This window comes from Ailuropoda melanoleuca, chromosome 16 (assembly GCF_002007445.2).
Source record: "Ailuropoda melanoleuca isolate Jingjing chromosome 16, ASM200744v2, whole genome shotgun sequence".
In the NCBI taxonomy this organism is placed as follows: Eukaryota; Metazoa; Chordata; class Mammalia; order Carnivora; family Ursidae; genus Ailuropoda; species Ailuropoda melanoleuca.
The window spans coordinates 72,000,419-72,021,297 of NC_048233.1; the positions used below are offsets into that span (position 1 = coordinate 72,000,419).

General features: G+C 38.9%; 2 protein-coding genes and 1 long non-coding RNA gene across 5 annotated transcripts in view; 2 read left to right on the forward strand and 1 right to left on the reverse strand.

The window, feature by feature from the left end:
• Window positions 1–13,087, forward strand: part of API5 (apoptosis inhibitor 5) — a 28,098-nt gene extending 15,011 nt beyond the window's left edge. The window contains exons 9-14 of one of the 2 annotated variants that reach the window (XM_002928071.4): window positions 134–315; window positions 1,530–1,623; window positions 2,401–2,457; window positions 5,658–5,734; window positions 6,253–6,389; window positions 10,937–13,087. In XM_002928071.4, coding sequence (XP_002928117.1) covers window positions 134–315; window positions 1,530–1,623; window positions 2,401–2,457; window positions 5,658–5,734; window positions 6,253–6,389; window positions 10,937–11,019 — 630 coding nt within the window. In that variant the 3' untranslated portion in view covers window positions 11,020–13,087. The remainder of the gene's footprint in view (window positions 1–133; window positions 316–1,529; window positions 1,624–2,400; window positions 2,458–5,657; window positions 5,735–6,252; window positions 6,390–10,936) is intronic. The other variant, XM_011235877.3, reaches the window with a different exon arrangement.
• On the reverse strand, window positions 310–20,121 carry LOC105241539. The gene is made up of 4 exons (XR_002144410.2): window positions 19,983–20,121; window positions 6,245–6,347; window positions 5,558–5,712; window positions 310–1,607 (listed from the first exon to the last, which is right to left on the reverse strand). It is a non-coding gene; the product is annotated as an uncharacterized LOC105241539 (long non-coding RNA).
• Window positions 20,119–20,879, forward strand: part of TTC17 (tetratricopeptide repeat domain 17) — a 116,031-nt gene continuing 115,270 nt past the window's right edge. For both annotated transcript variants that reach the window (XM_034645705.1, XM_011235878.3), the window contains exon 1: window positions 20,119–20,311. In XM_034645705.1, coding sequence (XP_034501596.1) covers window positions 20,153–20,311 — 159 coding nt within the window. In that variant the 5' untranslated portion in view covers window positions 20,119–20,152. The remainder of the gene's footprint in view (window positions 20,312–20,879) is intronic.

The window sequence follows — 20,879 nt, forward strand, 5'->3', positions numbered from 1 at the left end:
CTTAACCGCTGTGCCACCCAGGCGCCCCTAGTGCTTCAAGTCTTAAAAACATACCCTGCAGTGACTTCACTGTTTGTTTATACTTGGAACATCTACAGCAGATTGCAAATATCTCTATATTTTCATCTCTTAGGAGTACATGCCTCTCCCTCCAGAAGAAGCAGAAAATGGGGAGAATGCTGGTAATGAAGAACCCAAGCTGCAGTTCAGCTATGTGGAATGTTTGTTGTACAGCTTTCACCAGTTGGGCCGAAAACTTCCAGATTTCTTAACGGCCAAACTGAATGCAGAGAAGCTGAAAGATTTTAAAATCAGGTGATGTATGATTGAAGTGGTCCAGTCCTTGCAAAGATGATGGCTATCTTGATACTTCCTTGGTTTCCTTTTCCTTTTACAAGAGCTGTCTCCCCACCCTGCCTTACCTGGTGGGACAAAATGGAAGATCCACAAAACAGGAATGTATGTAAACCTGTGGCATAACAAATCCATGGGAGAGAACTTTTTCAAAAACAGACTCACTGTCCTCACTTGCTTTATGATCTTGAGTAGGTTCCCAACCTCTCTAACCCCCGATTTTCCTCAGCAGTTACATTAAATGATAACAGCACCTGCCTCGTAGTGTTGTGAGAATGAGACAGTGAATAGAAAGCTTTGAGCACAGTGCCTGGCACATAATGGGTACTCTGTAAACTGGAGCTACCGTTGTTAATGTCTTAAAGTGCTCTAGGGGGGCAGCACTGGAGAAATCCTAAGTCGTTTCCATGAACACACTTCGTATTGAATCTTTTTATTAACAAATTCACATCTTAAATTTTGAAATGACTGGCCACTGTATTATCTGTTACTGTCCTCTTTGGTAAGGCAGTGGTTTAGTACTTGGTGAAACATTTGATCAGAAGCAGCAAGTTAAGAAATTCCTGCAAAGATTAAAAAATGATGCCAGGTTATTAATCAGAGTTCTAGAAGTCAGCAGGGTGGAGCTATATACTGCTTTTCTTCACATACTCCAGGAACAAACTTGAAAAGGGTATTTCTTCGAACTCTTTGAGATTTAGATGAGTTTATAATAAATTCTCATATCAGTTTTGTTTTATTTTCAACTAGACCTTGAGGATCAAACACTGTCTCTTGTTAGCAGATAAATACATAGAGGTTAAGTGACTTGTCTAAGGTCACTTGACCTGCAATTGGCCAGTGAAAGAGTAGAACCCAGGCCATCTGAGTCTAATCCATGGATCCTGCATGGTTCGCTCTGACCACGCCTTACAGAATAACATAATAAGCACAGTGTTATAAATCTTTCCCTTGCCAGGTTGAGTATGGATTTCCTCACATTTTTGGTAAGGGAAAACTGTGTTTATTTTGCTTATTTATGTATCTCTTGGGATCATATATTGATAATTTTTAAAAGTTCCTCAAAAAAATTATCTTTATTAGTTAAGAACATTTAGCTATAGTGGAAGATTCTTTGAGTTTAAAAACAAAGTTGAAGTGGTGATTTGCTAATTAACCAATACTTCTTTATTTAGGCTGCAGTACTTTGCACGGGGTCTGCAGGTTTATATCCGACAACTTCGCTTGGCTCTGCAGGGTAAAACAGGCGAGGCCTTAAAAACAGAAGAGGTAAGAATACTGGGTCACATCTTGTAAGGAAATTTTTTATAATAGCCAGCATGTAGTACAAATTCAGGCCCAATTCATATGTTGAAATGTAACATTTGACATTTTTGAACTGGTAATACAAGTCTATGTTGAAGATAAATATGTTAGAAGATTGTCTGCATACTTATTTGCTAAGTTATATTTTTATCCTTATTGAAGTATTTCAAATATTTCCAAGTTTGTGAACAGTGTTACCAAACTTAGATACATACCAGTCTTTCACTAGGATCACATTAGCACATTTTGTTCAAATATTTGATTGACGTTTGTGATATTTTAATTTTTACCTTTTGGAAAACCATAAATTTACATTGAAAAAAAAGATTAAATTGTCAGTTCTAAACCAAACTGTGTGTTTCTGTTGGGATTTTTGGATTTCTCTGATCTCACCTATTTTGATCAATCTTCATCCCAATCCCAATGAAATATTTTAAGTTTTCATTATGTCTTCCTGTAACTTAAGCTGGTGACTTTTAAAACAACTCCTATGTACATATGACCTATCCCTCGCTCATTTTTTTCAGATAAATAGTAGATAACATTTTAATATTCTAAGCTGTCATGGGAACATAAAGATTATTTGCTTTCATTGCCATCTTTACACTGGTTTAGAGTTAAGAAGTGGGAATAAGTAGAAATGATTCTGAAAGAGAAGTGTAATTATACTGTAGTTCTATATGAGAATGGGATATGCATTATAAAAGTTATTGGCACCTTAATTTTGTTTTCCTTTTGCAGAACAAGATTAAAGTTGTTGCACTGAAAATAACAAATAATATTAATGTTTTAATCAAGGTAAGTGTTCCTTTCTTACCCAGTCCTTCCAGCTAGCTAGAAAGTTAGTGCAAGAGGTTATCCATGTGTTTTTAAGTCTATAGTAGTACTGTTAAAAGGGAGATTCCATTGTATTCCAGATGTTTGGCCTTTTAAGGCTTTATGCTTTTTATAATACCAAATGCCATTTCTGTAGCTATCATAAAGTCATACATTGTTTTATTTATTTAAAAGTTATTGCAGAAAATTGCAAACAAAGGGAGGCATGCAGATTTTGTCTGACCCAAAGCATTGGAACAAATACATTTAGACTCAGAAATTTCACTGATTTAAGTTCTGGTCGTCTTTTGGTTCCTTTCAAGTGGCCAGTAAAACCCTGCTTTACTTACATTAAGGATAGACAAGATTGTGTGGCCCATGATATGTTTCCCTATGGTCTTTTCTGTTAACTTGTCTGTGTAATAAATTGAGAGCTTTCTGTACTGTAGGCTAAGATGTACCTTACCATTAAACCATAAATACCCTTCAGTTCTCTTTACCCTCCCCGAGTATCCATTAATCTAAACAAAAGACGATATTGCAGGGGGCGGGGGGCGGGGGAAGAATCACAACAAAGTAACCATCAACTGTTCCTATAAGTTAACAGTATTGTAGCCAGGTAGAAAAAGAAATGATATTTGTAACACATAGAGCACAAAGCTGACAGTAACAAAATTAGGACTAGTGGTGTACCCTAACACTAATCTGGTAAAAATCCATGGGATAATTACTTTTTATCAGAAGAGAGGGAAACTTTTCAGAGAAAGCAATAGTGAGACATTAAGGAATGAGTATCATGGAAAGAGAAGAGGTATAAATACTCCCATCTCTTAAGAAAATTTTTATACTTTTACTCCTTTTACTTTTTTTTTTAAATTTAAATCCAAGTTAGTTAACATAAGTGTAATATTGGTGTCAGGAGTAGAATTTAGTGACTCATCACTTACATATAACACCCAGTGCTCATCCCAACAAGTGCCGCCTTTAATACTCATCCCCCTCTTAGCCCATCCCCCACCCACCACCCCTCCAGCAACCCTCTGTTGTCTTACCTATAGAGTCTTTTATGGTTTGCCGCCCTCTCTGTTTTTATCTTATTTTTCTTTCCCTTCCCCTGCGTTCATCTGTCTTATTTCTTAAATATGATTTCACTCGTATACGGACTTATTTCACTTAGCATAATACACTTCTGTTCCATCCACATTGCCATTGTAAATGGCAAGTTCATTTTTTTTGATGGCTGAGTAATATCCTAATACATACACACCCACAAACACCACATCTTCTATATCCATTTATCAGTTGATGGACATTTGGGCTCTTTCCATAATTTTAGTCACCACTTATTTCAAACTTAAAAATAATTTCAAACAGTGAATTCATATATTAAAATGTGAGATTTTTTGAGAAATAATTTACACACATCACTGTGTCAGTTTAAAATATATAATATGGGGGTGCCTGGGTGGCTCAGTCGGTTAAGCGTCTGCCTTCAGCTCAGGTCATGATCCCAGGATGGGTCCTGGGATCGAGCCCTCTGTCGGGCTCTTTGCTCAGCGGGAAGCCTGCTGCTCCCTCTCCCTCTGCCTGCAGCTCCCTCTGCTTGTGCTGTGTCTCTCTGTCAAATAGATAAATAAATCTTTAAAAAATAATAAAGTATATAATATGATTTACATATATGGTGAAATGATTACAAATAGATTTAGCCAACATCTGTTTTCTCGTATAGATATAGTAAAATCCCTTTCTTAATAACGTTATCATATGTTAAATCAGTCCAGTTAGAAACCTCAGGCATTTTTGATCCAAAGGACTTTACCACTGACTAATTCCCTGCATTCATCTGGCACAGTAGACTTAAGTTGCATATCGTAGAATGTGGTTTTTATTAGTATGTTTAAATGTGGAAAGAACACAGTTTAACCAAATTTTACCTATATATAAAAATCAGAGTGAGGTGCCTTAGTTGCTCAGTCGGTTGGGTGTCTGACTCTTGGTTTCAGCTCAGGTCATGATCTCACAGTCATGGGATTGAGTCCCATTTTTGGCTCTGCAGTCAGCATGGAGAGTACTTCAGATTCTCTTCCCCCCCCCACACACACACTCTTTCTCTCTCTCAAATAGTTACATAAAATCTTTAAAAATCAAAGTGAAACCTGGATAAGAAATGTTAGGTAAAATACTAAGAATAAGTATGTCTAGAAATCCATCCAAGTTTTGAGGCTATCATGAGGTTAGATGATTTCAGTTCTGGATTACTTTTACTTTTAAATTCAGCAAACATTTGCATTACCACATACTAATAATTTGGTATTTAAATCTTGTGGGCTTTTCCCTTTTTGGTAATTTATAGATATTTGAGAAAAAGAAAAATATTAGCCAGAACTTAGTTTTCTAATTTTGTTCTAATTTTGAACCACTTAAAAGTCTGCAAAAGCAAATGCAGTTTGCACCGTTCTTTTTCCCTTAAAGCATCTAGGTGACTGCATCTGTGCAAAAGAAATTTTTTTTTAAAGGTTTTTTATTTATTTATGTGACAGATAGCCAGCGAGAGAGGGAACACAGCAGGGGAGTGGGAGAGGAAGAAGCAGGCTCCCAGCGGAGGAGCCCGATGTGGGACTCGATCCCGGAACGCCAGGATCACGCCCTGAGCCGAAGGCAGACACTTAACGACTGCGCTACCCAGGCGCCCCAAGAAATACTTACTTTAACACTTCGTTTATTACGGTTGATATATTTTATCCTGGAATTCTAAATGATCATGATTTAGAAAAAATTTAGCTAGGGGCGCCTGGGTGGCTCAGTCGGTTAAAGTCATGATCCCAGGGTCCTGGGATTGAGCCCCATGTCAGGCCTTCTGCCTTTCCCCCCCCCCCCACTTCATGCCGGAGCTCGTGCATTCTCTCGCTCTCTCTCAAATAAATAGATAATGTAAAAGAAAAAAAGTTAGCTATAGTTTCTGAAGTGATGTACACAAAATGACATTAATGAAGTGTAATAGGTATAATTTGTAAACAAAATCGTCTATTTTTTTCTCTCACAACTTTTTTTTGGTGAACAAGAAGGATAAATTAGAACTTACTCTCTCCTAAACTTTAAGATGTCTCCATGTTTCTTACCCTCACCACCACTCTCCATAGCACCAGATATATTAGAAATCTTGTCTCATTTTGTCTTTCCAGGATCTCTTCCACATTCCTCCTTCTTATAAAAGCACAGTAACATTATCCTGGAAACCTGTACAGAAGGTTGAAATTGGGTAAGATAAATTTAAGAGAGATTTGAGTGTTCTAATATTTATGATTTATAAATATGAAAATCTGAATTCAAATGTTACATTTATTATACAAAATAGTACCTTAACAAATAATCTTAATAAGATGTTAAAATATGACTATTAGAAGCATGACTTAAAATATAAAGTCTAATTGCAGTATTTATGAAATAAATGGGTAGAATACAACCCTGGAATTTTCAGGCTTATCTGTACTCCTGTGACATAACTAGATTTCTGACAAATTTTACAAACTTAGTCGCTTGCCCTTACAATTTTTATAGCCACATATTCCAGATTATTTTCAAGCCTTGCAAATGCCATCTGGCATTGTCTACATAACTAAGGCACAGTTAATTTGATAACCTCAGAACATTATTTCCTTTTTTCTGATGTGACTGTCATCTTTAGGATGTCTTTTGTAATTGATATGCTAAATTACAAGTGTTTTAATGGCCTCTGGTAATAGAATTTTTTTATTGCCATTCTTCTTACCATTATAGGCAAAAGAGAGCCAATGAAGATACAACTTCTGGTTCACCACCCAAGAAATCTCCAGCAGGACCAAAAAGGGATGCCAGGCAGATATATAATCCTCCTAGTGGGAAATATAGCAGCAATTTGAGCAACTTTAATTATGGTGAGCGTTTCCGTTTGGGTATAAGCAATATGAAAAATTAGGCAGCAATTGTGTTGTACTTGATTTTAATTATTAATTATATATAGTAACATATACAGTACCTCTTTCCACTGACTTCTGAGTTAGCTTGGGAAACTAGAGCTATTGGGGAAACAAGTTACCCCATTTCCTTCTAATCCCCCCTTGTGGGCTCACTGAATTGATCATGCAATACTTAGAAAAGAAAAATATGCCTCTTGTATTCGGAGGAAGGAACAGAACAAAGGAAGTTGGCATGGACCATTCATTCCTGGTTTTCCCTGTTGTAACTTCAAGGCAAGACATTCTGTGCATTCTCCCTCAGGAGTAGTTACAGCTTCTGGCAGATGTGATATTATTAATGATCATTTTGGACCTTATCTGCCTTCTGCTTGTCTTCCATCTTCTTAACTATTTCAAAAGGAGAAGTTGTAGAAGTGGAGTCAGATGTTAAAAGTATCATCTGGCAAGGAAGGTGTGTCCCATTGCAGTCTCTCTCCACTGCCCAGAGTGCAGTCTCCCTCTCATCGTTGGCCATTGGTGCCAGGAGAGCTTCCCACTAGTCTATTCTCTCCCAGTGCTGGTGAAGAAGCAAAGTTTGTTTCATTTGACTTATATCCTGATAGATCCTTTCAAAGAAGAATGGATGAAATATCACTGAATCAGCTCCTTAATCTTGCTTAAGAAGACAAAGCTTAATAATACACGCAACTAAATATGCTTATGACTGGTCTTATTTACCAGTCAGAATTAATTCTGCAGTAATTACTCTTAAAACACATTCTGAAACATATACTGTCTATAATTGTTTGCAAGGTGAGATAATCCTGACATTAAAGTCTTCCTGCAATAAGCTCGATTCCTTTAATATCTGAGCAAACATCATAGAAAGGCAGTTTTTAGATTCTGAAATTACTTTTCTACTCCAGTCAGACTTGGAGGCAGATTACTGTAGGAAAGATCACTGAACTCTTTTACATATTATGTAAATGTGCATTTCTTAGCCTCTTTTCTTACCTGAGTAATAGGGATAACAAAGAGCTCTTAAAAACTTCAACTAAGAGGGGGGAAAATTGGTAAGAATATTTGTGAAAACATTTTGTAAATAGGAAGGATTCTGCTACTTCATTGCAACAAAGATTGTCTTCTGTCACTTGTATGATTTAATGTGATGTCTATGAGAATTATTCTTAAAATCTAACTATTATCTCAGATACTATCTTCATTTGACTTAAATGAAAGTAATTGAGAGCTATGGCAATACATAGAGAATTGTATTCCTTGTCACCTGGGCAAGTGAGTTACTCTTGAGTTTCCATGAGGATTCTGCCCTATGAAACTCATTGGCTGCCTCATGGTGAGAATCAGATGACATAATGCATGTGGAAAAGAGATGTGAAAAATGCAGAGCCTTAGATTGTGATTGGTTTTCACTGTCAGTGGAAAAAAATCTGAGTCCCTTATAACCACAGTTGTTTATAGTCCCTCAGAGTAATAAGGGAAGAACAAGCTTGCCTGTTAATTGTTTTTTGTGTCTGATATTACAGCACTTTAATATTCCTACAGGGGTCAGCTTTGTCATTGGGGTGCTGGTCATAAACAAAATTACAAAACAAACTAAACTCTGACTCTTTTTATTGGAAAGTAGCAGCAAAATTTCTGCTAGCATTTTACATTTCAGAGTTGAATGTTAACAGGTTATAGTTATTCTCACAGTAGCAATTTCAAGAGTTTTCTTGGCTTTCTTTCACCCATTCAGTTGAAAACAGTTCTTGATACTACAGATGAGATTTGGTAGACCTATCTATGTCAAGCTTTTTTCCCACCTTTTTATGTCCTTTCCTTGGGGAACTGACATTATGTCCAGAAGAAAGCATGTTGCTTTTTTTTCTGGGATGTCAGTGTTGCCTCAGAATTGGAGAGGAGAACATATTTTGTGTTCTTAATGTCACTTGGTACATAGATTTTCTTAACCACATTTGGCAAAATAATTGTAATTCCACTGTTCTGTGTCCATCAAGCTTACATTTTGTTTTATCTTTCCAAAGACAGGTTGGATGTTTTGTTTTGTTTTAAGTCACATATGCTGAGGGGTCAGGAAATTGACTCTTTTTGTTATTAGAGAATCAGGTACTATTAATATTCTGTCTTATTACAGTGAAAGAAATAGACTGTGCTAATGTCATAGGCCTGAACTTATTCAGCATAGAATAGAAACCAGAATTCGTGATTGTTCTTTGAGTCCAGGCAGGCTCATATAGACTTTTTTTTTCCTTATCCAAGTTTATCACTTTACTAACCAAGGTCTCTTATTTGCTTTATAAATATGAACTCAGTTCAACTTCCTGGTGCATTTTCAATCAAAGTATTTACAAACACCTACTCATGTTTAGTTTTCCCTCCTGTATACAGGATTGCCCAGTAACCCAGAAGTACTAAACATGCTATATGTTGTGACTTGTGTCCTTCATCTTTTATCTTTTCAGAATGTAAAAATTACTTGAAGTATAATTTTAACTGGGGGCAGTGGTTTTTCAAGTTAGTAATGTAAGCTTGAAACCACTGAAAAGATCCTGAAAGTGTAGAATGGTCCCTCAGGATGGAGCCCTTCAAAAAAAGAAAATTTGGAGACTCCCTGAACTGTAGAAATGGCTGCATCCATTGCAGATCAAAAAGAAATAGCCAGTATAGAAAAGTAACCACATCAAGCAATATCTTCATGCAGTGTATGTAATATACTCAGTAGATAGAGGTGAACAATTGAGGGTAACTCAGTTCTGCATATTGATTGAAAAACAGTGAGAGGCTCCTGAGTGGCTCAGTCAGTTAAGCGTCTGCCTTCGGCTCAGGTCATGATCCCAGGGGGATCAAGCCCCAAGTCAGACTCCCTGCTCAGCGGGAAACCTGCTTCTCCCTCTGCCTTTGCCCTTCCCCCAGCTTGTGCGCGTGCACCCTCTCTCAAGTGAATAAGTAAAATTAAAAAAAAAAAAGAAAAACAATTGAAAGGGTATATTTTAGTAGTCAGTTAGCTTATAGGTAATGATATCTATGAAGATGTTAATTTGTTTTAAAAAATGTTAATTTGTTAAGTGTGTTGTTAAATTAACTGAAAAATGAAGGTTTTATAATGAGTACGGTAGGAGAAGAATGTGCTGACATCTGCATAGATGAGGCCAAGTCTTAAACAGTCAAAAATGCAAGAGTTTATAGCCTACATAGGGGTTGCTACACTCCCTGATGCAGTCACTGCATCACTTTTGGGAGCATCTTACCCTCAGACCACCTCTGATTTTCTGAATATATTCAGGGAGTAATAAACATGGTGGTGTCATTTAAACGGCTTTCAAGTGGATCAACTTAGAAAAATGTGCCATGACATGAAAGATGACTTTGAATCAGATCCCATTCCATTAAACAGATAAATATGGGCTAAGTTGGGGAAAGGTCGAGTTAGTTTTCTAACTCATGGTTGCTGGAAGGGGAAAAAAAGACAGCAGAACATTACCCAAATTAAAGTAATTGTATTTCTAGCCATAATGGCAAAAAAAAAAAATAATTGCAATATGGACTTAATAGGAATTTTTCAAGCATTCAACATTATGGATCCAAAGTGGCAACGCCAGGTGGTTTTTATTTGCTCCTAACAAGATTGCTGCAATGAGGAAGTTTGAAAATTCAATGAAGAGATTTGATCTCTGGAATTAGAAGTTTGAGACTCTTAACTTTATGTATGATAAAAAGTCCAACCTGGCTGATAACTTCAATCAGTTTTCTTCACTGGAAAGACTCCTTCAAGGAATATTTCTCTGGAGCTATAAAAGAGAGTAACCAGTGAATGAATCAAAGACTCATTCTACTCTATGACACAAGTGACTTGATTTTTCAGCAAAAGATATACTTAATTTACATCAGTAATCTAAATACTGTGTACATAATCACCTTTTTGGCAGTACTCTGAGCAGCTCGTAGCTGATAAAGCAGTGAGAAAAGCTGTTGGTATTTATATCTGCATTTTTGAGTCCAGGTGCTTGAAATATTGTGACCAGAACAGATTGCCTATTCATTGCATTTGAAAGGTACGTTTTTCAGTCTAGCTTAATTTTTCAGAATTGATCATTGATAATTTAAGATATTTTACATTCATGGCACTAGCTTTTGAAGGCCAGTGGCTTTTTTGTTAACTCCATATCAAGTACAGAAATTTTTGTTTAATTATCTTTAGTAGTGATAGGTATCAAAATAAAGAACGAAGAAATGTAGTTATAACGTGGTCACCTTGCAATATCTTGTTAGTGGGATACATTTAATTGAGTACCTACACTGAATATACTTGACACCTTGCCATATTTGCATTAGTATATATGTTGCCCTGGCTTTATGTACAGATTGAATTTATAGACTAGCAGGATACCAGTGCTGCTTTTATAGAGCCTACTGCTATACACTCAAAGTTACGAGCTACATTCCTTCTGTGTTGCTGTACCATGAAGTCCTGAGCAAGACCTAAACCCTTGTTCGCTTTTTCGTAGAGCAGAGAGGAGCCTTCAGGGGAAGTAGAGGTGGCCGAGGTTGGGGAGCACGAGGAAATCGTAGTCGGGGAAGACTCTACTGAATAAGACATCGCATTCTTCAGCATTGTCATGAGCTTAATATACTTAAATTCTACTACTCATTGGATTGCCGGGGATGTCCCTTTAAAAGGACTGCTGCCTTCAGCTAAAAACTTAATGTTCTTTATACCTTTGTATGTATGATCTACTTTTGTAACAGACCATGGTTGTGTCCACGGTAAAAACCACAGTGATATTTTTGGATGCTTTGTCCACAATCTTGACTTGTTTTTGCAATATCATCATTATTCAGACTTCATATTGTGAATCTTTTACTTTTAAACATCTTGGTAATTTGTTATTGAAAGTTATTCAAGTCTTAAATGTAATGAAATTCAGTCTATTTCTGATAACCAGTAAAGATGATCAGTTGAAAGGTTACTGATTTCCTCTACCCTCTGTCTTTTTTTCCCCCCAATATATATGGAGAAGAGTAATGGTCAATCTTAACATTTTATTTTCATTTTTAATTTTAATAAAGCTACTAGGCATTTCCTACCTAGTGTTATAAAAGCAAAGTACTTACCAGCTTTCTTAAAATGTAGAAATGACATTACATTTTTAGGAGGATGTAAGTTGCTTTGCACTGCTTACTTAACTCTTCTCCATATGTTGCAGTATAAACTTTTGACTATGGGATCTTACTATTTGAATAGAAATGTGTATGTATAATATACGTGCATACACAAGCATGTGTGTGTGTGTGTGTATATATATATATATATATATATACATGCATGCTGTGAAACTTGACTACACAATATAAATCATTTTTTTTTAAATTCCTGGAACGGGTAGTCTTTGACACGGTGATGATCCTTTTTGAGGCTGAATCCATTATTAACTTGTTACCTAGGTTTTCCTCCTGGTAGTGAGGGATTTTGAGTCAGTTGCACTTACATGATTATTGTTATTTAAAACTAAAAGTAAGCAAAGGCTGCATTTTCAAAGATAAATTTGGAGATCCCTGCTGGAGAAATACAGCCAGAATATTGAATCTGATGTACATATAGGTTTCTACAGGATGAGATAGAATAATTTAGAATTTGGGGATTTAATAACCAGGGCAACCCAGGAAAAGTGACTTGAAAACATGGTGTACCAATAAGCAAGGGATGCTCTCTCGGTTTGCTTTTGCCACTTTCAAGATTTTAACTTCTCAGGTTATTAATCAAAATTATTGTATAAGTTAGCTAATAGAATCTTTAGGTTAAAACAACAGATGGGGGGTTTGTGGAGTGTTTAATGTCATGGGCATTTTTAGTAGCATAGGCCCTTTGCTCTGCATTTGAATGTTTCATATATTTTTGATCCACAGTTAATCTTCCCTCCCCAAGTTTGCTATTCAAATTCAATGCCTGAATGACATTTTCTAGTAGTTTGACATATTTTTTGAGGAATAGTTTGTGATTCTAATTGCAGGTGTCTTCATTACTGTTACCTCTACATTGGGGAAAAAGCAAAACCCCTTTGTTAGAATTACTGCACATGTTTATGAGAAAAATATTTTTTAAAGACTAGAATGATACAAGTGAGCAAAAGAAGTTGGTCAGCTTGACTATGGAGTGGTGGCAATAATCTCTAAAACATTCCAAAAGACTATGAGCTGAACCTAAGCTCCCTTGGAATTTGAACAGACATAGGAACATGGAATTGCCATTTGAAAACTGTGACCAGATAGTCTGGACCTCAGAGGCATCAGCCAGTGGCCTAAAGCCATTTCAAGTACAGAAACTGTATTGGGACTACAGTTATATAAATTTGAACATTAAGTGTAACTTTTCCTCTTTTTCTTTTTTAAAGCGTATTTGTAAACTCAAAGCTGAGCAGAAGTGACTTGACTTTCTCAAGTTTGATACTGAGTTGACTGTGTTCCTTCCTTTACCACCTCATCGTTCCCCTTACCTTTCCAAAAGCAATAGTGCACAACTTAGGTTATTTTTGCTTCAAAAATTTGAAAGACAAACTTCATGCCATGATTTTTTTTTCTTTTGCAAGACACCTGTTATCACCTTGTTCAAATGTAAATGTTCCCTTATGCTTTTGAAATAAATTTCCTTTTGTAATTTTGTTTTGTGTCTTGATGTGTTATGATTATGATAACTTAAGATTCCTGGATATCCATTAAACATTGATTGTTTCTGTTGTGCCAAACAGCGTGTTAGACTATGAAAATATAAAGATGGACAAGTTATGGCTCTGCCTTCAAGTAGGTCAGTCTTGCAAGTTATCTTTAATTTTCATTTTTGGAGATTTATTTTTAAAAGTTAATACACTCTTCTGAAAAAAATGAGTTGGTTATTTTTATTGAAGCCAAACATCAGATACCTACTTGCCAAATCATTATGAAATAAATCATTTCCATCTTCAAGTTAATATGTAAAACAAGTCGGAACTTTTTTTTTTTTTTAAAGATTTTATTTATCTATTCGACACAGAGACAGCCAGCGAGAGAGGGAACACAAGCAGGGGGAGTGGGAGAGGAAGAAGCAGGCTCATAGCGGAGGAGCCTGATGTGGGGCTCGATCCCACAACGCCGGGATCACGCCCTGAGCCGAAGGCAGATGCCTAACTGCTGTGCCACCCAGGCGCCCCAACAAGTCGGAACTTCTTGACTACAGCCTTTATTAAAAGTCTTCCTGAAGTAACACCTAGAATGGTTAGGAGTGTTCTAAAGCCAAAATTTAAATGTATCAGAACAAGATAACTAAATTCCCCTGGTGATCACATCCACTCCTTTAATATCACTTATATGCTGAGGACTGCCAAATTTCTATGTCCATCATTTCTCGCCTGGAATTTCATAACAGCCTTGTAATGGATCTCCCTGCTGTTGCACTTTTTTACAGCCTGTTCTAAACATGACAGCAGAGATCCATTCCTACTTTAAGCTGTTCAGTGGCTCATTTCAGAATATAAATCAAAAACATTGCCATGGCTTTCCATCCCTGACCTCAGCTGCTATTCTTTCCCATCGCTCAGCCCCAGTCAGCTAGCTTCATGCAGGCTAGGCAAAGACACTCCTGCCTTAGGGTTTTTGCAATAGCTGTTCCCTCTAGCCACTCTTTCTCTTATATCTCTTGTCTAACTCCATCTCCTTCAAATCCTCAAAGATCACCTGCTCACGGAAAATTAAATACTACAATACCCCTTTCAATCCTGCCAAGACTCCAAATCCCACTTACCCTACCCCATGTTCCCTAGAGCATTTGCCAACTTTCTAACATACTATATAGTTTACTTGTATGTTGTTTATTCTGTCTCTCCCTGATAGAATGTAATGTGGCTAAAATGCCACAAAGGTAAGGATTTTCATATTTTACTCACTGATAATTGCAACTACCTAAAACTGCTTGGTACATAGTAAGTTTTCAATTAAAAAAACGCAGTGTTTCAGACTCTGGGAATATAGTGGTGAAAAACAGAGGCAAACTCATGGGAGCTCACATTCTATGATGCAGGGCTGATAAGCTGATTTCAGAAAGTAGTAGTATGAAAACACACGCATTCTAATGTGACTTCGCATAGAAAGAACGGTTAGGAAAAGTCTAAAGAATTAATGTGAGCTGAGACCTGGATGATGATGGAGCCAGCCTAGTGAAGATGTCAGGGAAAAGCATTTGAGAGGGAGGCAACGAAACCTGCAGAACACTTGGCTTTAAGGGCACCAGGCTGTGCTAAAACAAAACAAAACCACAAAAAACGGGGGTTGGGGGCTATCCCAAAGCCTTTAGAGTCCTAGTTTCAACCCCTGGGCTCCTAAATTCTTCATCTATGGTAAGGAACTACTTTCAGTAACTCAGAGGGCACTGTGCTCTCTATGATACTGAGACATGTTTCCTCTGTCCAGAAAATCATTGTTACCCCTCACTCTCTACCCCCATTCATCCAGCTAACTTAGGATTCATCCTTCAGATCAGACTAGATTTCACTCTCCCTGGGAAGCCTTTCCTCCCAAGCTGGGTCCAGGACCATCCACTTGTGCGCTCCCTCACCACACGATCTTTTCCCCATGTTAGAAACCATAGGAAGAAAGAACTCAAAGCAGTTCTGGGTGGGTGGAAAACAGCAAATAAGATTCAAGTCTAACAAGTGTGATGGAAACTAAAATTTAGACTTATGAAACCTAATTTATCAAAAACCTAAGAAATCATAGATGCATTCCTAGAAGTTGTACATTTACTCTCTAAAACTAATGCAATCACGAATAAGAAAATACCATAAAATTCTGGTCATAAAGAGTTGATGTTACAAACAAGATCTGAAACAAGGCCTTAGATAGATGGAATACTACATACAACTCGAGTTGGTATTTTTCAAGAAATATTTAAGTAGAAAAGGAACAGCGAAGAGCAAATAAAAAAATAAGGAAATGGTATTCCTATGAGGAAAAACTAAAATTTAGCTTGCTATAAGGTGATGAGTTAAAAAAGCACAAACTCACAAAAGGTTTGAACAGAATGAACTTGGATTCATCATAAAATGAAGATACTGAAACTTAAGCGTAGCGGGAGTAAAAGCTGGGGGTGGGAGCAGGTATGACCATTAGCTACCTACAGAATGAACAGTCACAATACAATTACTCCCCAAATATAACTGTCCTTCCCAAATATAGTAACAGCTGCAAGGCTTTCAATAAATTAATGGCTCCTAAGTCTGCATCAGGAAAATTCTTTTGAGGCTGACCATCATGGTACCCTCAGAGCAGCCCTAGTGTTACTCTGACTAGAATCCTGAGCTAACTGGATATTTGGTCTCATCCATAGTAGTCCTCATGCTTCAGACTGCTTGATCTATTTGGCAAACTATTTCTAAACAAAATTACTATATTTAGGTATCCTCTGCCTCCTCTTTGAAAATCCTTTTCACTTTGCATATAGCTGTTGGGGAGGCATACCTTTACAGTCCTTCCAGCCATAACTAGCCTCCTTCCTTATGCATCTTATCAATGTTTATCAATTCAAAATCCCTCTAAAGCAATTAACTACATATAGAGTAGGCTGCCGATAATTTCTTCCATTTCTGATTAAACATGGCTGCTTCACTATGACAATGAATCTACTTCCTTTTCCCCTTGAATCTGAGCTATCCTTATTCCCTTCTTCGACCGGTAGAATGCAGAAGTGACACTGCCAGTTCTGGGGCTGGCCCTCCAGGAGCCTGGCATCTTCTACCATGTAAGAAGCCTCTGTAACTACCCTGAGAGACAGCACAGCCACCCCTAGCCATTTCAGCCACTCCAGCTAAAGTACTAGATGTGTGTGGAGCCACTTCAGGACATTCCAGCCCCAGCTGAGGTCCCGGCTGAATGCAGCCCTATGAGTGACCCCAGCCAACAGCAGAAGAACCACCCAGCTGAGTCCAGCCAACAAACTATGAAATATAATAAATCATGTTTTAAAATTAAACGTTTAAGCCACTAAAATTTAAGTTGGTTTACCATGAAGCAAAAGATAATTAACAGAATTTAAAACAGAATGTTAATTCTCTCAGGTATATTTATATCTTGTTTTTCTCTAAGGAATAAGCAGTATGGAGATTCTCTGCAACTTTCAGATAAAATGGCCCAAAGGAGGAAATAATCCAGAAAGTTCGTTTTATCATTGTCCACTTCCTAGCTTCAAAAGTTCTATATGTTATAGAGATAGGAAGTAAAAACCAAACTAACCAAGCTTTCTGGAAGATAAAAATATATTTGTATAGGAAATGCTTCCTGCCATCAGACGCTAACAATGTATAACTAACTGAAAAAAGAATTACTCAAGAGTTTACAGGGTACTACCAAAACAAACAAACAATACAGGCCAATATCTCTGATGAACATAGAAGCAAAAATCCCCAACAAAAATTAGCAAGCTGCATTCAACAATATATTAAAAGGATCATTCACCATAATCAAGTGGGATTTATTCCAGGGATGCAAGGATGGTTCAATATTTGCAAACCAATCAGTGTGATACACTGCATTGACAAAAGAAAGGATAAAAATCATATGACCGGGGCGCCTGGGTGGCACAGCGGTTAAGTGTCTGCCTTTGGCTCAGGGCGTGATCCCGGCGTTATGGGATCGAGCCCCCACATCAGGCTCCTCCACTATGAGCCAGCTTCTTCCTCTCCCACTCCCCCTGCTTGTGTTCCCTCTCTCGCTGGCTATCTCTATCTCTGTCAAATAAATAAATAAAATCTTAAAAAAAATCATATGACCACCTCAATAAATACAGAAAAACCATATGACAAAATTTAACATCTGTTCATGATAAAAACTCTCACCATCACCAAAGTGGGTTTAGAGGGAATTTACCTCAACATAATAAAGGCCATATTATGAAAAACCCACAACTAACATCATACTCAATGGTGAAAAACTAAGAGTGTTCACTCTTTAGATCAGGAACAAGACAAGGATAGCCACTCTTGTCACTTTTATTTAACATAGTACTAGAAGTCCTAGTCACACCAACAGACAAGAAAATGAAATAAATGGCACAGCCAAAAGAGCCCTTGTGCACTGTTGGTGGGAATGTAAATTGGTGCAGCCATACCTGGAAGCTCCTCAAAAAATTAAAAATAGAGATATCATACAATCCAGTAATTCCACTACTGGGTAATTATCCAAAGAAAATAATAACACTAACTTGAAAAGATATATTGCACCGTTATATCTACTGCAGTATCATTTACAATAGCCAAGATATGGAAGCAATACAAATGTCCACTGACAGGTTACAAATCAGCCCAAATTAGTTGATTTTGGTGTAATCAAAAGAGGGATTATTCAGACGGACCTTATCTAATCACGTGAGCCCTTTAAATCTGGGCCTAGTGATCAGAAATGGAGGAAGTCAGAGACTCAAGCAGTGGAGATTTTCCTGCTTCTGCTGAAGGAATAATTGCCATGTTGAGAAGGCCATGGTAGAAGGAATGGCTGGTGGCCTTGGAGTTGAGAATGGCTAGTCAGCAGCCAGCAAGAAAACTGACTACAGTGGCAAAGGACTGAATTCTGCCAAGAATTTGAAAGAGGCCCCCAAATCTTGGAGGAGAAAGCAGCCTCATATCACCCATGTGAGACACTGAGAACCCAGCCATGCCTTGCCAGACTCCTGACCCATGAAAACAGTGAGATTGTAGATATGTGTTAAGCTCCTAAATTTATGGTAATATGCTACACAACAGAAAACTAACAGAGGATCCCCAAGGACCAGGGTTATCATCCAGAGGAAGTAGAGGCGTGTGGTACATTAAAGCTATGATCCTGCCCCTTTACAGGTTAACTTGTGAGTGTCAAAGAAATTGCTGGTGGCCTAAAGAGGTGATTTGGGGCTTCTCTCAAATTCCTCACCATCCTCCAGCCACGCTCAGGCTCAAGAGGCAGGTAGATCTGAGTCCAAATCTGAGGTCTGTCACTTATTAGCTATATGATCTTGGCCAAATTACTTAACTATTCTATGCCTGGTAAGTCAGCAAAGATTGCTGTGTGTGTACAGTGCCAGTATGCATTAAAACACTTAACAAACATTAGATGATAATGATTGCCATTACTTAGCAACTTTATATACAGGTAAGAGGATTGATGTCTACACCTTAAAATAAGATGCTCAGAACAGGGAGACTTACTTGTCATTTCTCTATTTCAAAATTTTGGAACACTTCCTATTGTCTACGTTTAAACTTTTTGGTATAACCTACAAGAAACCCTTACAACCTGACACTGTTTTCACCTTTTCACACGTATTGTTCATTCTGCTTGAATCAGCACCTTTACTTGAAGTCTTTCACGTGGTTGGTTGCTCTCTCCTCTGCACATGTGCCCTTATATACCCCCATTATCCTATATTTCAATTGTTAACCTGCCAATATTCCACTAAATTGCACATTGCTCAGTGGTCAGATTTCCATATCCACCGTCTAGCTGAGTACTAGGCAAAAAAGTGGATAAGTCACACATTTTTAGAGAGATCAATGTTCACTACTTCAATCCTCTACGAAAAGCTATTTTCAGAAGGAACTAAAAACCAATGTTGTGGCCGATGCTTCCATAGCATGAAGTGATGTTTAAACACTTGGCAATTATTTTTGTTTTCTGGCAATATGCCAGTATAGGGAGACGGCCAGGCAAAATTCTCATCCTTTTCCCAAAGAGAAAACCAAAAGCATAACGAACCTAAACACAAAATGACACACAAGGCCAGAAGGCAGCCCTGAAATACCTAAAACAACATCTTACCCGACGCTAGAAGCCAGGCTAGTCGCCTGGCCTACATGCTGGTTCACTAGAGAGAAGTGCTTCTTAATATACATACCAGTCACCTGGGATCCTTGCTGAAAGGCGGAATCTGGTGGGGAGGGGTAGAAGAGCCAAGAATGTGCATTTCTAATAATCCCCAGGTGATGCCAGTGCTGTTGGTCTCCTGATCTAGACCTGTGCTGTCCAGTGGCTCTTAAGCCCCGAAATCTGGCCAGTCTGAATTTAGATGAGCTGGAAGTCTAAAATACATACCTATTTCGAAGACGTAGTACTAAAAATAGCTCAGGAATTTGTACAGATCTTATATTGAACTAATACTGTATTATATATAACGGGTTAAGTCAAACGCGTTATTTCACTTCTTAAAAAATTTCCTATCTGGCTCGGGTCTCACGTATTTCTTTCTACTAGACAGCGTTGCCCTAGACTGACAACCCGTCCAATTCCGAAGCTTCCACTACTGAGAGACTTTGAGAAAAAGAATCCATCTCTCCCCTGAAAGCATACCTTTATTTCTCAACTATATGACCCAACGAGAAATAAAAATGAAATAAAATGAAAACCAAGGTTTTATTAAATACATATATACGTAAATACACACACAGAATCCTCTCATTTGCTTAGGCTCCACCTAGAACACTACTTTTATCTCCCTCTGATTCCCACGCCACGAGATCGCATCGCGTACAGGAAAACAATAACAAAAAAGCTGTCTCCGACCTGAAGCCAAACCCGATTGTCCCGACCGCCCAAACGGAGGCTGAGAAAGCCGCTCGTCAGCCGGCAGTGCACCCCGGGCTCCACCTCCTCCAGCGCCGACCTCCCCAAGATGGCGGGCGGCGGGGGCCGGCTTCCGCTTCCGGTGTGAGCAGCGGGACCGGGGGGGCAAGATGGCGGCGGCAGTAGGGGTCCGCGGCCGGTGCGAGCTGCCGCCTTGCTCCGGCCCAGGCTGGCTCCTCAGCCTTTCCGCCTTGCTGAGTGTGGCGGCTCGAGGGGCCTTCGCCACCACGCACTGGGTCGTCACGGAGGACGGGAAGATCCAGCAGCAGGTAGCGGCCAGGGCGTCCCTCTCCGCCCGCGCCCGCCCTCGCCCCGGGGGATCCCCAGGTCCGGCCCCTGGCTGTTTGGCTCCGCGCGGTCCCGCCCCCAGCCTACCTTCCCACGGTCCCGGCGCCGCGGCCCGAGCGACCCCGGTACTCAAACGCGGAGTCGCCCCCTCCCCATTTGTCGTCTGGCCTTCGCCTCAGCCTCCTGCAAGTTCTCAGCCTTCCACCCGTGGGGCAGCGTGCCGCGTGGGAAGAGTCGCCCGGCCGTGGGGGTCGGGCTCTGGGAACATTTTGTTGTGCTTGGGCTTTAGAAACCGCAGATTCATTATCCCTGCCTCTGTCCCTTTCGGGTCCACCACGCGTCACCAGCCCTCCCCGAAGAAGTAGAAAGCAGGTGGCAGCGCCGGGGTGTGCGCGAGTCCCAGGGCGGTGACAGCTTCGGCACCCTTAGGTAGTGGGTCATCTAATGCTTCTTCCCCCCCCAATCTCCTTTTGCACATGCTGGAATTCGTGTCGGGCTCTGGTGGTTTCAGCTCGTACCGTTACCCAGGTCAACAGGGGCTCTTTAGAG